The sequence below is a fragment of the Bombus terrestris genome, chromosome 4 (assembly GCF_910591885.1).
Source record: "Bombus terrestris chromosome 4, iyBomTerr1.2, whole genome shotgun sequence".
Classification (NCBI taxonomy): domain Eukaryota; kingdom Metazoa; phylum Arthropoda; class Insecta; order Hymenoptera; family Apidae; genus Bombus; species Bombus terrestris.
Genome location: NC_063272.1, coordinates 119,135 through 138,138, shown reverse-complemented (window position 1 = coordinate 138,138; position 19,004 = coordinate 119,135). Strand labels below are relative to the sequence as shown.

Sequence of the window (19,004 nt, the reverse complement as noted above, 5' to 3'; positions counted from 1 at the left end):
CAATTCGCTTCCGTTCGCCGGCGATCCGTACTCCGTGCGCCGCGGTCAACACCGAGGAAGGTCGTACGACGATCCAGATGGAGCTTCACCGTCGGTTCGACGTATCGACAAGTCTGGACTGTTGGGTATCACCGAACCGGAGGCGTCCACCTTAAGAACCGGCTTGAGATCGCCAAGATTCCTTTCCGGAATGAACAGCTTCGTTTCCGGGATGCTGTCGCCTCGAAGATTCGAGTGTATCGGACAACTGGATCCAGTACCAGAGATCCCGGGACAAATTAGCCGGGCAAACGTGACGTCTGGCGGCTGTAACGCGTTCCCCGTCGCGTCCACGACCAACGTTCCTCCGATCGGTATGGCGTCGATGATCGGACACGAAAGAAGAGACGGATCTCGATTAGATTCCTGCGAAACGTTGTCCGTCGTTGATCATCTGGCCAGGCCAACGAAGTCAGTTTCCTTCGACTCTCTCGAACCTCGTCACAGAATCGGTCACACGGACGCGGGAACCACGTTACAGACTTTCGACCGTAATCTCGATGGAATCGAGTCTGCGAATCTGGACGTATCCGGCTACGCTTCGTCGTTCCAATTGCAAGAAAATTGCGAAGCTAGAGGGCGAACTCTGGGACGTTTGTCGAAGTTTGCTCTAGTCAGGAACGATCACGACAACACAGCGGACAGTATTGGCAGATATTCCGAGACCTGCTGCAATTTTCCTTTCGCCGTTCGCACGGCGACAGCGTTCTCCGGTTTCGAGGGAACCTCGAGTTTGCCGACGACTAGAGTCACCACGACCACCGTGACCACGTCGACGGCGACGGTAGCGGTCTCCGCAATGCGGGAAACGGATACGAATGAGAAACAGGAAGATGTCGAGGGGTCCAACAATCGCGCGCCGGAAGAGGTAAGAGCGGAAGCGGAGGGCTGCGAGCACGGGTCGACGAGGAACCTAATGAAAGATGGGGAATCCTCGGAGAGAACCGACGAATTCGCGGACAACGACGGGATCCAAACGTTACGAGTGATCATTTTGTCGGAACAATTGTGAAAGCTAGAGAGCAACTGATAATTTAGATGGAAGAAGGAGGTGAAACTCGTTTCTCGCCGACCGATATATCGTTCGATGTGTATTATATTTAAGTAGCATGTAAGTACAAACCGCGACGAACATGGACGATCGAGTCTTGAGAGAGGAAAGAATCTCGCATGAAGGCTGACGCGATGCCATAAGAGGCCATAAACCATTTCGAGAAGCAAAAGCGAAGAAAAAATCTCGTGGAGCGTCGAGGCTCGAACGTGTCTCGCTGTTCTTAATAGAACTCGACACTTTCGAGTTGCGACGCGTTTACGCATTTTGTACTTTTATATCGTGGACGATGCCGCCGACTCGAGCGATGATCCCCGCGGTTCCCGCGATCGGGGACGATTTTTTCTGTAAATGTACCATAACTCGACTGCGCCGTGACGCGCTTATTAACTTAAGCAATAAGTCTGACGTTCGACAGCGACGCGTAGGTGATACGCGTATTTTTTCAAGTCGAGAATCGTCGCGTTTTCGATGGAAAAAAAAGAAAAAAAACGCACGCACGATCGTTTTCGCCTGGCTGGAATTTTCGAGCGTTCGTCTGTTGTAAATAACGGTAAACGTGTATCAGTACTTAACGAAGTGGGACACGGCCGCGGACAGGGCCCGAGGGATTCCAAAGAAATCCGAGAGCGCCTCGTTCTCCTTTCGTTCCGTGTATTCAATACGAACGAGAACGAGGGGAGAAGGACGATTAACCAACCGAAGAGAAAGTGGAATGCTCGGATGGCCCGTTACGTTCTCGTGTCTCGCGTTAGAACACCGCGGAGGGAGTACGCGGTTTCAGCCCGAACTAACGATAGCTACGCTTTTAACGTTGAAAGGATATTTCTTGGCTCGTGCATCTACCGTGCGTCCCTTTAGTTTTGTAGTATTAACGCGGCGTGTTTAGAAATCTCGCGTACGTAGCGACCTTCGTTGAAGTCCTTATTTTTGTACCGCTCTTGCGAACGCCGTCGACGTTCGCCGAAAAATCGTGTTTCAATTCGTGTTCTAGTACTCGTGTCAAATATACGCGCGCTATTACGGAGACCGCAGAGATATAGAGATAAGGAAAGAGAGGAAAAGAGCGAGCAAAGGAAAAAGAGAGATATAAACAGGACCAGCCGGATCGTACGCGTTCGTTCCTTTCGACTTGTGATCTCATTTCTTCGCCGAGATACGAACATGATTTCTTTTTTAACGTTCGGGAGAACGGGCGAGCATTTTTATCGACCGCGGGACGGTGTCTCCTTTATTTGCTGCTAATAGAATTTCTTTTTACTTCTTGTTCTGATATTGCATATATGTATATGCATATAGGCCGTTTCATTTCCGAGATTATCTATCTTGGAGTTTCATTTATCTTTTTAAACGCAACAATTCGCGAACGAGGGAAAAAATACAGCTCAATGTAAATTTTCCGCCGTTCCTCGAATCTTCGACCGTCTCCGGAAGCGATGGGAAATCACCGTTCTTCCGCTTCTCAACGACAAACCGATCGATTGACCGACCGACCAAATATCGTATCGCTTCCGAAACAGAAAGCGTATCGCGATAAGACACGCGCCTGTCGCGTGGTTTTCGCATTGTCAAATAGGTCTCTACCGTACCATATGTCGGTTGTTACGCGTGCGATCGCGTGGTTACGCGCATTGACAAGGCGCTCTAAGCGTTGCGATGCGCGCGCACCACGGACGCACGCGTGTCGCGTGCAAATTTGAAATTGATATATATTGATCGACACATATGCATATATATCAATTATCGTCCATTATAGTTACGATATTATTACGAATTATTATTTGTACAAATTTTATGTTGCGATATAAAATAAACGATAAAACGACAAACCTTCTGATATCTCTTAAATATCCACGAGTTCCAATCGAATTATTAAACTTGTCCCGAGGCGAATAATTAGGCTAATAGAGAACAAACGCTCTGTATGTACTCAGCTGACATCGAATATATAAACGAACATATCGATAATCCTTCAACAACACCTCGCGTCTCGCGTCTCTCATCCTGATTGCACGGACCTGCGCGTTTCGTTCAGGTATGCAAAACGGTCTCGGTGTTTATGCCGGATTAGCCCGTTGTTCCTCGTTACGCGTGCAGGCTTTACAGTTATTTCTTTGCACGTATTAAGTTCCTACGAGTATGGGGACGATAATATTTCATGGCGAACGACCTCCAGCCGCTCGTATCTCTCTGCATTTCCGTGGAACGTGAATTCGTTCGTTTCAGGCGTAATTTTTGCGCACGGGTGGTATAGAAACGCACGAAACAAGGAGCAGATACGATCTTAACTCGTTCGATGGAATTGTGTCTTATTTGTAAAAAAGAGTTCTCGCGAAAGCGACACCAGAAACGACAAAATTTTACGTGAAAGATTCTCGTCTGGTATCGAGAAGGTATCCGCTAGAGTGTTTCTCTTTCTAACTAATAGAGAATCGATAGTTCGGCGAGAGGAAGCAGCGAGACAAGTGGCATCGTCGCACGTGATGCTCGAACGTAAAACGGTCCGAAAGGAAATGCGTCTATCAAAGAAATTGTGACGAGCGTCGTTCATCTTTTCAAAACGAATGGGATCCGCAGATACAACGATCGTGGTTCGACAGAGACAGCGTGGCGCCGCTCGAACCATTGGATATGTAAACACTACGCGTTTTCCTCGCGATATTCATTTACGGGGGCGCTGTCTGCATTTGCACCGTCCCGACCTTGATCATGGATCGATCGGATAGTTTTTTCCGGTCAGGTAAGAGGAAACTGGAACATTCGACGTGACATACCTCCCCTCGTAATTAAAACGCTCTTCCATATTCATAACTCCGATATACATTTCCTCGAAGCGGCTTATCTATTTGTGTCAGCAGCAGCAGCAGCAACAACAACAGGGAACGATCGAAGGTTATTTTCGAAGTCAGATCGGTGACTTATTTCGCAATCATACATACCATCGTTCACGCGCATTAAACGACAGGCCGACCACCGAATCGTCGAATTCACTCGCCGGGAATAAAACCGCGAATCCCTTACCTCTTTCCCGGGTCCCTGTCAATCGAACACTACGACATTACGACAATGTTTCCCGTAGGCGAGCCCGATCTTGGCATCTTTCCCAAAAACCACTGACCGAAAGAATCTTTTCGGCAGTTGCAACGCCACAGTCGCAAAGAACAGAGTGTAACGGCACGCGTAAACGCGTGTCCGCGCTAGAAGACACCGGCGACTGTTGCGGAAGAAGCAAAGGACTGGTGGTATCGACCGAAGTTGGGATGAAGGAGAGGATGTACGAGGGCGCAGCCGCGTCACAGCACACCAGCCAAAATCTGCGCGACGTCGTCCGTTTCTGTATTAACACGTTCCGAGCATTCTATGCCGGGGACGTCGGGGCTGCATTCACCGTCGTTGCAGCCGCAACCGCTGCATCGGACGTCAAACGAGCCACCGACTCCTCCTGCCGTGGGCCGAACAGTCTCGCGGCAAGAGAAGCGTCGCCGCGCGATCCTGCCATGGGCAATCTCCAAAGCGAGGCTAGAAAGAAAGGAAAGAAGGGCAAAGGGGCTGCGGATGGAACTGCCAGCACGCCAGGATCCGTAGCGGATGGTCTCGACGACGCGACCGACACCGGGGATGATGGAGAAACGGGTGAATCGGAGGAAACACCTGCTAGAAAGATGGAAGTATGTCAGAGACATGGGGTGGAAAAGCGACCGCTTCACAAGAGACAGGCTCCGAAACCACCTGGATCTACCGAGAGAAAGGTCAGTTATAGGGAATGATTTGAATGGAGTTCCAGGTTCTATCGTGTTTTATTTCCAAGTGGTATGTCGGCTTTCTGTGTTTTTCGATGAGAAAAGGGGATGATGGTATACAAAACTCCGCCCCTGCTAAACGGTCGAATAATTGATTCCCGGAGTTTGGACTAATTGGAATTGCTACGGGTCGATTGGAAGTTTATGGTAATCTACCTGGTGTGTGTGTGTGTGTGAAGTTGGTTGAAAGTCACACACTGGTACGTTCAGATGTTTTCGGAAGTTGAGGCTAACTGAAATGCTAGCGCCGCGTTTAAAGCAATTTAAATACGATATACGTGATTCTATGATGACGAAAGAATGTGATTCCTTGCGTAAAAGTTAATCGAAAAAATCTGCCCATTTTCCTACGCAATTCTATTCCATTTGCCTCCATCATCTCGGAAAAATTCACTCTATTTCTTTGCAGATATCCTCCTAACGAAAAGAAAAATATACATATCTAATCGGACAAAATCAAATGGCAAAGGATTCAAAATCAATTCTTCGAGTACCTTAATATCGAAATAACTTGGAATTTCTTGATTCTTTGTTTCAAATAGGTCAGCCCAGTTGTACCAGAGCTATCGGGGAAAAAGTCATACGTACGAGAAAAACACGATAAAGAAGATGGATTTCAAAGAGCGATAGAACGAGTCGAGTTAACAGAAACGAAGACCAAAGAAAATTCATCGGGAACGACATTATTGCCAGCAACAAATCAGATTCAAAAGCAAGACCCGACGCTCCTGGTCACAGACTCATGGCGATTGGCCAATCAGTGCATGGTTGTGACTGAGATTTCGATGCCACCTAGCCAAGAATCTTCGAGCGACAGCGTGTTCACCGATCCCGAAGAATTAGCCGGCGCTACGAATGGCGCCAAGGAGGAAGCAGTCTCGACGTCATTGGCGCTTGTTTTGAAGAGTCACGAGGTCGAACCGTCTTCCATGTCCCCGCTTTTCGGTGAGCGGAACTCGTATCTTCTTTCATTGGTAACCTCAATACGAGATTTAAAAATGAGTTACAGGATGTTTCAAAGTGTATGGCTCGATCGTTAAAAATGGCATTTCGATGTTGGTTTAACAAATTTTTTTTCTATCGGCTTGTCGTAAACGATAAAATGTAGTTTTAATTACGTAATTACGATAGCTTACTTGCTTGGAGAAACGATATCGCGTACTCTAAAACCATCTGTAACTTCATTTTAATTTCTCAATCAGGAAACGAGACAATCGAGAAACTTGTTTACTCGCGAAGCGCCGCTAACGATGTACAACTGAGAGTAATAGGTATTCCGCTTCGATAAAGCTTCGATAAGAAACGAGATAAAGTTTATCAGGGAGGCGTGATTTCGCCACGTGTCGCACTCGTGTTTCGCGATGTAGCCCGTTCCAACATCGAGCGATGGTCACGTTCCCATTTTGAAAGTGAAATTCGTCGGGACGTTGTAAAAAATTCATCGTTACCCATTCGATATGACGTGGGCAGCTATCGAGGTGGCGTTTCTTCCGAATAGTTGCTGGCTTCAAGATCGTTTTTACGGAAAGGAGCATGTTTCGATTAAAGGCGAACTGTACAGATATATGATTGGCAATTATCTCGACGCTGTCAGAGGTTAACGAGGCGGCCAACATTTACTTATCGCGCGACATTTTCCAAATTACGGAAAACGAGCACAGACGACGACGGCAACGCGAACGCTGTGGATCGCTGTTGAGTTTTCGCGGAAATCCAGTTACGATGTGACCGTACAATCGGAAAAGTCCAGAGTCACGTGCAGATAAGAGGAGCCGCCAATGCCGGACGAAGGCTGGAACGGCGGCGAGGCCAAAAACGAAGTTATCATTAAATCGTACTCGATCAGTGAGAGTTGCACAGGTTCGATGTTTGTCTCGTTTCCTCGAGTTTTGCTTGATTTTGAAACGAATGATCGGGTGAGACTGCATGGTAGAAAACGTGCAATCGACGAGAAGAAGTAGGGAAGTATTTAAAAATATTTTAATCTTTCAGAACGGCGAATCGTTGGAACGTTAATCTCGGCGCTGCCGGATCAATTAAAGTCGATACTTACGGAAGCCGAAGTCAAACAATTTGCGGCTGGAATATATTCCAGACTTGTATCGGATGGTATTATCGGATCAATTACGCTCGATGGTGTCACGCGGAATAAGGAGCTTACAGTAAGACGTCTGTTCGTTCTAGTGGATGTCAAAGATCATGTACTTGAATACAAAATAAACGAACGTGCCACTTGTTTCAGGAAGATCAGTCCCAATGCAAAGATACGCAATCTATATCGACCGGTTTAACTTGCCAAGGAGTTTCCGCGAAAGACCAACAAGATTCCGAGAAGGAGTCGCTGAAACGGGAGCTCGAAAAACTTCGAGAACTAGCGAAACATGCAAACAAAACTACTCAAGGTAAATCCACGCAGACATCTCCTACGACAACTTTCCCGGAAGCAATTTCCGAAGATTTATCCAAAGGGAAGTCTTCTGGAACGCTCGGTTCATCGTCGGAGAAGACTATCGTTCAGGATGCGACTTCTCGAGAGCAGTGTTCGAGTGCCACTTGCTCGACATCAGCCGCAAGTGGTTCGAAGGACGCGAAGGCTTCCGGAAACGACACGACACCGGGCCGTGTTACTCGATTATCGTTGACCCTAACTTCCCCACTGCCACAAGTTTCTTCCCCGCCTGCATACTCGAGTGCACCACCTCCTCCGCCCCCACCACCTCCTCCACCCCCCTCGCCCTTCTTGGACTATCGTTCTCAGAACAGTTCAGCCTCCGCTTCTCAACCATCTTTCTCCATCCCACCGCCACCTCCGCTACCTGCCTCCACCACCGCGACGCAATCGTTTACCTCTCAACGAAGCATTACTTCGTTACCGATAGTTCCACCACCGCCGCCGCCGCCGCCACCTCCTCCCTTGCCGCAGCCGATCTTACAGCCGATGACGGGTGAGATACAAGCAGCACCACCTGCACCTCCTCCGCCTCCACCACCTCCATCCCCTACACCCTCGATCTTAAGGCAGGCGTGTTCCATACCAGTTCCACCACCTCCGCCACCGCCTCAGACACCTCTATTTAATTCGATACCTCCGCCGCCTCCACCACCTCCACCTCCGCCACCACCTTTATCCTCTGCGTCAAGCATCAGTCGACTAGACTCAGGACCTCCGATTCCTCCTCCTCCGCCCCCACCGTCTCCCCCAGCGCCCTTGATCGGTACGGTGTCCGGAGGACCGCCGCCACCGCCTCCTCCTCCCACGCCTATGATGGGCGTGCCGCCACCTCCGCCACCACCTGCAATCGGAGGCATTACCGGTGGACCACCGTCCATACCACGACCGCCGCCTATGGGTGTATCCGGAGGTCCTCCTCCACCTCCGCCTCCGCCAGGAATCCAAGGACCATCGCAAGGACCTTGCCCTTTACCCGCACCTCCGGTCGGAGGTTGGAACCCAGCCAGCAGAGCGTGTGAGTAACAGGACAGGACTTGTCTACGAGACACGCTGCCGATTTCGCGATGATCAGAACGATGTTCCTCGTTTAGGCATGAGAAAAGAGCCGCTCTGTCCCGAGGTTCCTATGAAACCGCTCTACTGGACCAGGATTTTGGTACCTGTAGTACCAACGGAGCGTGGTTCCGTCGACGCTCCAGAGTCGGCCGTTCAGGTACTTGGTTATAACACGAGCAGAGGAGGAAGATGAGTTGTTAAGTCTAGGTTATTAATTGTATTTACTCGATAGATTCCTCTGTGGGCGGAAATAGAGGAAGAGAAAAATCTGGATATGAAAGAGTTCGCCGGCCTGTTCTCTCGTCAGGTGACTGCCAGAAAACCGGTCAAAAAAGCGGACGAGGCTTCGAAACCATCTAAGATACAACCAGCAAAGATTCTCGACTCGAAACGATCCAAGACCGTGGGCATTTTGGAGAAGAGCTTACACGTAGACTTCTGCGAGGTTGAGAACGCGGTTTATAACTTGGATACTAGCGTGGTTAACCTTGAAGCGTTACAGCAGATATACGAAATCGTAGGTATTCGAAAATTATAAAACCTATAGTTTAAGATTTTCGTTTATACAATATAAACTTTGTGCGATTTAATCGCTCTTAGAGGCCAACGCAGAAGGAATTGGACGAGATAAAAGCTTTCGAGGAGAGTAATACGGACATTCCTCTTGATCGACCAGAGGTTTTTCTCAAGAAATTGTCCAGTATAAATCACTTCTCCGAGAGAATTGCGTGTCTAATGTTTCAAGCGGAATTTCAAGACGCGATCTCGTTCGTTGCATCGAAGTTAACAAATTTACGAAGCACCTGCGATTTTTTACGGAATTCTACTTCTCTGAAAAAAGTGATGGCGTTAATTCTCACGCTCGGCAATTACATGAATGGCGGAAACAGGACGCGAGGGCAAGCCGACGGTTTTGGTCTGGAAATTCTAGGGAAGTTGAGGGACGTGAAGTCAAATGTACCTGGTATTACGTTACTCCACTATGTTGTTAGAGCGAGACTAGCTCAAGAGAAGGATCACAACTTCGAAGAACCTTTGCCCTTACCGGTTCCGGAACCGGCAGACATGGAGGCGGCATCGAACATTAATTTTGAGAATGTCTCGGCCGAGTTAGAAAGATTAAAGAAGGAACTTCAAGGTGAAAATCTATAAACGTTCATCTTTTTTTTTTTTTAGATTCTGAAAATGTACTTTTCTTCTTTTTTTTTTTTTTTTTGTATTGCAGTATGTACCGAAAAATGTGAAATCGTCGTTGACGCGGATCCCGAATCGTCAGGACCGTTCAAAGAAAAGATGGATGCGTTTTTCCGCGTGGCAAGAGCAGAATTGGCAAACGAGCAGGAAGCTTTGCTCGACGCGAAGAGCAAATTCAAGGCTGTGATGCAATTCTACCAGTACACTCCTAAAGGCGCGAAGAACCTAGACGCGGCCGATCCGAGCGCTTTCTTCATCCTCTGGCTCGGTTTCTGTCAGGATTTCAAGGTATATATCATACGTCACATTTTATTCCCTCGAATTTCTTTACGCTTGTACAACGGATTTCGTAGGATATCTGGAAAAAGGAGCAACAACGAATAAGAAAGGAACGAATGGAAGAGATGAGAAAGAAATACGGAAGTAAAACAAAGGTAGAAAAATTGAAACTAAGCGCCACGGGACTGAAAGCACGGATTCAGAAGCTCTCACGAAAGTAAATCTAGATTCGATATCACGAATACATCGATAGGTGCGTTATAACGAGTCGAACGAATACAACTATTCTCGTCTTCGAGCGAGGATAGTGTCTGGTTGTTACGAATAAAGATAGTTTATGGGATCGATCGATCGATCGTTCGTCCGTTCCGTTCGGTCCGTCCCACTCTTTACGGCACTAATTTCGTCGAAATTAAAACGAAATAATGATTATTGTTGTAGATATATTCGTTGGCATGAATTTGTTATATTGTATATAGACTGGTTAAGTTTGTGTCTAATTTATAAATACGATTGTTCCGCGAATGAAGAAATCGAAGTAATTCTAATAAACGATACTTTTTACATGTCTTTGATTTTTTTCTTCCGTTCAACTCGATTCTCGATGAAAGGATACGAGGGAAGTTTTTCATGTTGATTTTTTCAGTTTCATCAGGTGTTTTTTTTTTTGGTGTCAAATGCGTGTGCGTTTGCGTATATTTTTTCCACTGTAATTAGTAGCGACGATACAGAACCTTCAAGTAAAGCGAAAACAGAGATTAACATTTAAGAATAGTTAATAGATTAATCGCATCATCGTACGAATCGTGCTATCTCGCGCGTTAATTATCGCATTCTAAAACGTAAAAAAAAGGGGGAAGAAAAAGAGGGGAAAAACGCTCGGAAATGCCTTTCGCAAAATAGATACATCGTTTGTAAAGCCCGACAGGTATAAAATGGGCATTTGCCGTTTATCTTTTCTTTTTTCCTCTTTCATCTTGGACGAAGCGGCTACGATTTCGATATTTAAACGCGTTCTCTGTTCGCTTGGCCGACATTTCTAAGGGCCCGTCCGGTTCATCCGTGCGTCGGTTCACTTCGGTAGGCAGGTACGATTCGCGCAGAAGCGGTTTACGGCGATAGACCTAAGGCAATCGTTGCGTGTAGCGTAATTTGTGTCTTTTATTTTTTAGGAAATTGTCTTATTCGCGGAGTGGTTCCCGGTGCGACACCGACCCGGAGAATCGAGCAATATGTACATATACAGCGCGGCCACTATTTTCCTGTTGATATCCTTTCGGTTTCGTGTTGCTCTTTCCGTAGGGCCCTTTCTCCATCAGTAAACGAGAGACAGAGAGAAAACGATTGTAAAAGAAATAAAAACACGACGATCGAAAGAAAACGAAACAACGGAAAAGATCGACCGAATCGATCGAGTCAGCGACGCGGCACTTGGCGTACATCGTATCGTCGAATTCTGTGATTCTTGAATACGCATACACTGCGGCAACGATTTTTACTTCTCGAAACATGAAACCTTAATCATTAGTGTTACTCGACCGGTAAAAACCTAGTCCTATGGATAACGTAAAATTACAATTACATTAATAATGATCGTTATCGCTATTCGCGGTAAAGAAAATTTATTACGAAAGAGTTAACTGGTACGCTCGGTCGCGGAACTTGTGTCTAACTCGTACGTATCGTCCTCCTTACGTACAACCGTTGTCCACTTCCGCAATAATTTTGTTTCTCTTTGGATCGCTTTGTAACCGCGTCCATTCTATCATCTCCTCGTGTTTCTATGCATTTCGTTTCTCTTTCATCTTTTTTACAAAATATTTCAATAATATTAAGCTCTTTCACTCGATTCGGACGTCCCCAAGAAGAATATTGGCGTTAATTATCCGAAGCAGCGAAAGCTAGCAACGATATCGAGCAACTCTCTCGGGTAACGGCCTTGCGCATTCGAATCTATTCTTACTATATATTAGAATATCCTAAGCGTCGACGTGTCCTCGTTTCGATCGCCGACAATCGCAGCTTTTCAAAAGTGTTTGGCCTTTCAGTGACTATGACGATATCTGCTGACTACAATCGGAATGGCGCCCGTTGGTCGATCGGCGTTGGTTTGCCTTTTCGTTTAGTGGCCGGTGTGGTCGATACGGACGTATCCGATGCTCCAGAAGGTTTCCTCGATAGCTTCAAAGAAGGCGGCAGTGGCGTGCTCGATCCACTGGACGGTGTCCTTGTTCTATAGAAAATCAGTAGTTTGTGTTATACTAGATTCTCACGGTTTACGGATCGAACACGATCGATTCGTCGATCGAAATCGATCGATCGCGCGAACAAAAATACGCAGATTGGTCGATCGGCTGCGTATTAAATATAAATGCGTGTACATATTGCCGCTATGTCCGTCTGGGTTCTTTAAGGACGGTCCGCGTGATCATAATGATATAAGCTACAAACTAGATTACGTGTAAACCGAATCAGACCGAAACGATGATTACCTAGCTCGCTTAACGGCCGACGAGGTGTTAGTTGCTGAATTTGTACACATCGAGCTGCTCCTATAGTGTTAGAAAACAAACACGATACCATATTATTAAGTAGATCTTAAGCGGTGCTGCAGGGTGAAATACGGCCGTTAATAGGACGAAGCTGCAAATCAAACGTTGTGATAATTGTGCGAATACCGAAGGCAAACGTATCAAATTTACACGTTTATGATCGGTGTTGAGTAATTTTCACCTGAGCAGCGCGATCGTTCATCGTCAAACACAGATCCTTTCGTTGAACGATCGCGTTCGTCGAGAAGCATTCACTTACTTTGCTATCGTAAAATCGCTTCCTATGGAAACGATACTAGAATAAATGAAAGCATTAGAAAAAGTACCAAATCAAAAAGGATACTACAGTGCGCATGCAAATGACATCCAGTGCAGAAAGAAAGAAAGAAAGAAAAGAAAAAAATCAGAAAAGACGTGACGGTGTTAATAAGAGCAGGAAAGAGTTCAGCCATACCCGGTAGAATCGGTAGAAACCGTCGAGTAGTTGCTTTGCGTAGAATGAGTGGAAATATTGCTGGTCGTCGATTGTGGGGATTTTATATCCGTGCCCACATATACGGGGATCCTCGAACGGCTAAACCATCACCATTCAATTAATCAGCTAATCAACTATCGTACGCGATATACCACCTATCGCGCTCTCCTTTTAGCTTTTTCGACTAATTTAATCGTTTCCTTCTTCCCTTTGACGAGCCGCGAACAAAAGCACGAGTAATTAAACCGAGATAACAGATAATCCAACAGAAAATAAAAATAAATGGAAAGAGAACACCTCCATCACCACTGCGAGCATTGCCTACGCGATAGGGATATGAACTTGGAAGAGCGGTTACATGATACGAGGCACCGTGATTTAGACAGTCCACCTTAATAGCGCTATGTATGTAGTATATAACATGTGACAAATGAAGCTAAAGCCAATCGCCAATTTTGACCTCGATTCCATAATCGTTAATTTAGTTTACCTGATCGGTGTGCCGACACCAGTCAGGGTTGGAATGCTCGAAGCTCTATGGATCGTGCCAAACCTAAAAAAATGTTATTAACTAAATTTACGTTAATCGTCGTTAACTGACACGTGAGTACCGAATGGTTAATAGGCATGGCTCTAAAACCGTGGTCTCTGCTTTTTCTAATTCTAAATTATTCGCAGATTTCGTTCGTCGGAAAACGAATAATAAAAAAAGAAAAAGAGAAACAGATGAAAAAAGGGGGGGGGAAAAACAAAAAAGGAAAAACAAAACGGTGAAAAATGAACAAAATGCCGGGAGAACGAACACCGTATCTTGCACACGACACGTCGATCAATATCATTCCAAGATTATAGGAATACGAGATGCGAAATAGGTCACGATACATACGACCGTCGTTAATGTCTCTACCACGAGAATCGACGATGCGACAAAATCATCTAGATTCGACAAGATGCGAGTTAGTTGATCGCAGATAAATTTCTGTATTTTCTTTTTTTTTTTTTTTTTTTTCAGATGAACACACGGGAAAACGGAAGATGTCGGTACAAACCTCGCTGGAACACCACTGGCAGGACTAACCAGGCCGGTGGGCGTTCGAGGTCGTGAGCTCGAACCGTTCACCGATAAGCGCTTTCCCGACACGCTATTGTGTCTGCTAGAAGTGGGAGTATTGCCTGTCGTGCTCACAGCCGTTCTGCGTGGAATGCGGCTCACATTTGTCGAATCATCTGAAATTAATAGAAACACAAAGAAAGTACATATTCCGAATATTAAAACGAATAAAAAGCTTGTTGATCCTTCATAAGTACCTACCAGTACTATCTAACGACTGTGTGGAACCATAGCGACTCGGTGGTTTGCTTCCTTGCCTGGATGCGGGCCTACTTCCGGGTCTACTGGTTGGTCTGGACGTTGGTCTCGAAGTTGGTCTACTCGATGGTCGACTACCGCCTGCAGTTATTGAACGATGAATATAAATTTTCCCCAAAAAATTGACTAAAAAATAATGTAAAATCTAAGGATAAAAACATTTGATAGAATTGTTTACCCGGTGTCATAGAGCTTCTGTAGGGTGTACTTGTTTTTCTGGCGGAGCCAAGCTTGAAGGAGCTCTCGTTGTCGCTTAGGCTGTCCGGCGTTCCAGCGCTCAACGAAGAGCGCGATGCTCGTGATTGTCCCATGGGAACGCTGCGAGCGCTGCGTTCTCTCACCTACGCGATAGAAAGCTCGTCTCGATTAAGCGAACACGGATGGGAAACCAAACGGAAAAATGCGTTCTACCAGAGGAGGCGAGTACACGGTAGAAATAGAGAGGCAAACAAACAGATAGACAAATAGCGAGAATTGTTTGAACCGGTCGACGCGCGAGTGGTACGCGCCGATACTGTTAGTTGAAGCGATACACGTCGAATCGCAAAGCGGAAGGAAGCGAATTCAAACGTTAAAAAAGTAAATATTTTAATTAGAAAAATTACTTTTTTTTTTTTTTTTTTTTTCTTTTTTGTACTTAGAGAATTACAAATTTCCTTCCGCCACGTGACGTTTGCATCAGCGATATCGCGAAGAAATCTGATTCTTTCTTTCCGCGGTGCTCCTCGGTCGTTCGTATATAACCATTCAACGCCACCGATGCGAACTAGAAACCGATCGATCGATTGAAGGAAGAAGTATAGAAAAAAACAAAACAAAAAGACCAGTGAAAAAGATAGAGACCACCGTGGTAGCTCGAGAGAGATAGACAGCGACTTTTTACGTCTAAGGAAAAAAAAAAAAGATCCATGCAAACTTACCAGAGGAAGTTGGGACAGATAGAGTAGCTTATGATGGTTCGAAGTATCTCCGATCAACGCCACTATGCACGCACCAATACAGCAATACAGGAGATCGTTATGCACATATTCGATACAGTAGTTCACCGTATCCGCGAATCGCGTCTCGCGAAGAACATTACACGTCCTACAACGTTCGGCACCCTCGATATTCGATCCAGAAGAAAATAGTAACAAATCCTAAGCGGGCGAATATAAAAGAGATCGAGGATACCGATCGTTTTGAAGACGAGCTGGAAGAATTCTCGGTTCGTCCTACGAGGAAGGGGAGATCGTTCAGAGGCATCCAATTTAAGAAATTAGACACGGCAAATTAGGCTAACGAACGTGGAAACGAAAGACAGTATAAAAAACCCCGAGAGCTACTGCGAACTCGAAACGAAATTTCGTTTTACGCGTTCAGTCTGATACATGCGCCGGCTCTTTAAAAAATATCGTCCCGCGAATCGGCCTAAAAACCATGAAAAGTACGATCGTCGAGCTAAACTACCATTTCTACCGCATGCATAGATGATTCTCGTTTAAGCGATGATGCCATGAGACGTGGGGGATGTTTCGTCGTGTTCATGTACGCGCGCATCACCATGAGAATCGAACGACAATACTTGCGGGAATGCTGAGAGCAGCGGTAGCGGTAGCAGCAACGCAAATTACAAAATATATAAAAATGAAAAACACAAGAAACAGAGATCAAGAATCGGGACAGCGAGATCGGTACGATATAGTCGGGCGTTGAAATCGTGAACAACGAGTCGTTCCCATCGGTCGTCACACGATGCTGAGGAACGTGATAAGCGCACTCGAGGAAGACAAATCACTATCACCCCAAAAAAAAAAAAAAAATAAAAAAATAAAAAAGGAAACAAAAAGAAAGAAACAGAAAAAAAGATGAACTCGATAGAAAATATAAAATAAAACGGTTAATCAATTGTATCGGATAATACAATGTGTGTCACACCATCGACAGCAGAAATTAAAAGAGTAGACAGAGTTTTCTTATTTACCCAATGATAAGAGGGGGCGTGCATGTGGAGGGGATACGAGCACGGGAGGTCCTCCTTTTGCCTCAAACTCTCAAAAATCGGCGTCAGCTGGTTCATAAACTCCTCCGCTACACCATAAACGAAAATTTTAGGAATACACCGGTCGTAAATGTGGCGAAAGCACCGGTTTTCTCACGTTTGTCCGTCGATCGAACGAATATTGGATCTTTCGACCGACCTCTTACGAATTCTTCCAAGTTTTTTTCGCATGTGTATAACGCTATTTTATAAAAGCTTTGATATATTTATCGATCAAAAGCTCCATATTCGCTCTGTCAAGTGGACAGATCACTGGAATATCGAGGAGATTACGGCGATGTCAAGCACGTCGCTGGAACCGACGTCGAACGTTGGATTCTAACGATACAATGTACAGATTCTGACAGAGATAGAGAGATAGAGAAGAAAAGAATCATCAGAAAAAAAAAAGAAAAAAAAAAAAGAGTGATAGAATCTCGTGAAATCGCATCTCCTGAGGTGAGGTACTCTCTGTATTCCCTCGGCGGAATGAAGCGCCAAGGATCGTCCCGATTCACTGTACGACCCGTTCGATCCCGATTTCGAGGGCGTATCAGCGTGGCTAGGGCCGGGAGATATTTTCGGGGACTTGATGGGCTGAAAACCAAAAAGGAGCTCGGAGTTGAGCCGAATGAGGGACAGGAATGGCTGAAAGCAATTACCTCGAGGTGCAATTGGCTGAGCTAAGGTAGCTGTAGGTGCGACGATTGCTACCATTTCGAAAGCTGACATGCTCACATGCGAGGATAAAAAAGAACGAGTCCAGAGGATTGGAAAGAAAAACATAGTCCCTGATTTCCTCGGGTCAGTAGTATAATACTTACCTAAATCACAGCGAGATCGTCGATCGAGCTTAGGCGTATATAGACCAGAGAGAAAGATGACCGGAGTAAAGCCGAGATAAGTCAAGAGATATAGAGACGATATGAGGGAGAGGGATCTACGATGCGTGCGATCGTTGCGATCGATATCGAACTAAGGAAACTCCGACAACATCATTCACCGTGGAGCATCGATCGGCTTTTGGGCGGCTGAACGGATCAACGAACGATCCAGCGGTCCAGGTTGCATACATTTTCTCAAACCACCCTCAAACGGGCAGACTCGAGCACGCGACTCGATGACATGAAAGAGATATACAAATGTTTAGGCCTCGTTCACGCAGTTACTGCGAATTTGAATGCACAAGTGGCGATAAACAAGTAGCAAGGTAGCAACCTACGTTGAAAGTAGGAGTTATACGTTCGCATAAACAGATTGTTAACACGAAAAGATTAGTTGCCTCGACACGTGTGTGCCGGGTCTCGCATATCTACGCAAAGGAGGCCGTAAGGTTCCCCGGATCGATCCCGGATCATGATATCGAAATTCGTCAAATTGCGAAATTCAAACGAAATGAATGACTTTCGAATGAGTTTGGAAACTCGACGATCGCGATTTAAAGGATCGATCGAGGATACGAGAGAATGATGATACACACACGTTACCTTGGTGATGGGTCCGGCATTCGCGGATGAGATTGGCGTACGCTGCAGCGTCGAGGTTGGGCTCGGTTTCGATCTGAACGCCGTCATTGTCTGGCTGACGCCATCCGCCAATATGAATTGTTCTCGCAGCTCGATATTCGTTCTTCCCTTGGCTACAGTGTGTTGCGTGCACGCAAGTTAGAAGGAAGGCGTTACGGGATATGTATCGCGGGGTGTCGAGAAAGGGGAGCGCGGGGCCAGAGTATAGAAAATAGTATTTTTTTACAAAGAGAAAGAGATAGATAGATAGATAGATAGAGAGAGAGAGAGAGAGAGAGAGAGAGAGAGAGAGAAGATAAAACGAGCGTTGAAAGAGGTAACAATATATATAGAGCAGATAATTAACGGGTAGCCGAGAAATAATAGAGGAAACATAGTATAAATCAGAGCGATCAAAGATATACAGAATACGTAAAGCGATCAGATATACGTAAGTAGGGGCGTAGTTACAGCGGCGTTATCGAGTAATCATGCGCGTTATCAATAGCGACAGATTAAAGAGCCGATTTGGTCGAGTTTTATCGTTGCGAGGTGTTTGAGATGTCGTGCACAGAGAAAGTTGGAGTTGAGAGTAACAGAGTAGAGAATGTATAGGTTGTTGTAGCGGTAATAGCGAGAGTAGATAGTAGTAGCGATAGTAGCGGCGGTAGTATCAGTTAAAAGGCAATGATAGCGGCGCACGCGGTATGTTCATGTGCGAGTGTACGGTAGAACAAAAAAGAAACAAAATACAGTGTATTATAGAATATTCGTCCGACGATAATTGTGAAAGGTTCGAGTGATAATTAAGGATAAAAATCAGACGGATATCGTGTTGATCACGATAAGACTCGAGGAATATTTTTGAAACGTTAACCGCTTTGATTTCATATGCATTTAATTATGATTCCCCATTATTTAAGTATAATTCCCAATTAATTATGCTATTAGAAAAGTGATCGTATGCCATGCGAATCGACGTCGACGTCGAAAGCCAACTACCTAATTAATTTCAGAGCGTACGCAGATAGTCAAATTCAATCTGTCTTCGACTAGAATCTAATTAGAGACCGGATAAATAAGATTAGCTGACTTTTGACGACGACGGTAGTAAGTGATAAATGAGATATCTCGATATACACGAAAATCTAGCGATATACCTTTGCCGAATAAAAAAAAAAAAAAAAAAAAAAAGAAACGTGAATATGGCTT

At 45.5% G+C, this 19,004-nt stretch overlaps 2 protein-coding genes and 1 long non-coding RNA gene across 44 annotated transcripts in view; 1 reads left to right on the top strand and 2 right to left on the bottom strand.

Annotated features, from left to right (window-relative positions):
- Window positions 1–4,176, bottom strand: part of LOC105666757 — a 74,803-nt gene extending 70,627 nt beyond the window's left edge. The window contains exons 1-2 of the long non-coding RNA XR_007223938.1: window positions 4,030–4,176; window positions 3,865–3,932 (exon numbers count right to left, since the gene is read on the bottom strand). This is a non-coding gene — a long non-coding RNA (uncharacterized LOC105666757). The remainder of the gene's footprint in view (window positions 1–3,864; window positions 3,933–4,029) is intronic.
- Window positions 4,177–4,336: 160 nt separating this feature from the next.
- Window positions 4,337–10,441, top strand: LOC100645967 (formin-2). The gene is made up of 9 exons (XM_020867686.2): window positions 4,337–4,839; window positions 5,433–5,835; window positions 6,883–7,052; window positions 7,133–8,357; window positions 8,434–8,555; window positions 8,631–8,915; window positions 8,999–9,536; window positions 9,624–9,880; window positions 9,946–10,441. Exons 1-9 carry the CDS (start codon window positions 4,351–4,353, stop codon window positions 10,090–10,092), a joined length of 3,636 nt encoding a protein of 1,211 aa, XP_020723345.2. The 5' UTR covers window positions 4,337–4,350; the 3' UTR covers window positions 10,093–10,441.
- Window positions 10,298–19,004, bottom strand: part of LOC100647948 (microtubule-actin cross-linking factor 1) — a 52,456-nt gene continuing 43,749 nt past the window's right edge. For 28 of the 42 annotated variants that reach the window (XM_048405436.1, XM_048405447.1, XM_048405453.1 and 25 more), the window contains 8 exons: window positions 17,775–17,926; window positions 14,446–14,608; window positions 14,211–14,348; window positions 13,948–14,125; window positions 13,389–13,451; window positions 12,878–12,997; window positions 12,364–12,423; window positions 10,298–12,104 (listed from right to left, as the gene is read on the bottom strand). In XM_048405436.1, coding sequence (XP_048261393.1) covers window positions 11,942–12,104; window positions 12,364–12,423; window positions 12,878–12,997; window positions 13,389–13,451; window positions 13,948–14,125; window positions 14,211–14,348; window positions 14,446–14,608; window positions 17,775–17,926 — 1,037 coding nt within the window. In that variant the 3' untranslated portion in view covers window positions 10,298–11,941. Of the gene's footprint in view, window positions 12,105–12,363; window positions 12,424–12,877; window positions 12,998–13,388; window positions 13,452–13,947; window positions 14,126–14,207; window positions 14,349–14,445; window positions 14,609–15,187; window positions 15,250–16,230; window positions 16,338–17,774; window positions 17,927–19,004 lie in introns of those variants that run through there. The other 14 variants (XM_048405443.1, XM_048405454.1, XM_048405459.1 and 11 more) reach the window with 11 other exon arrangements.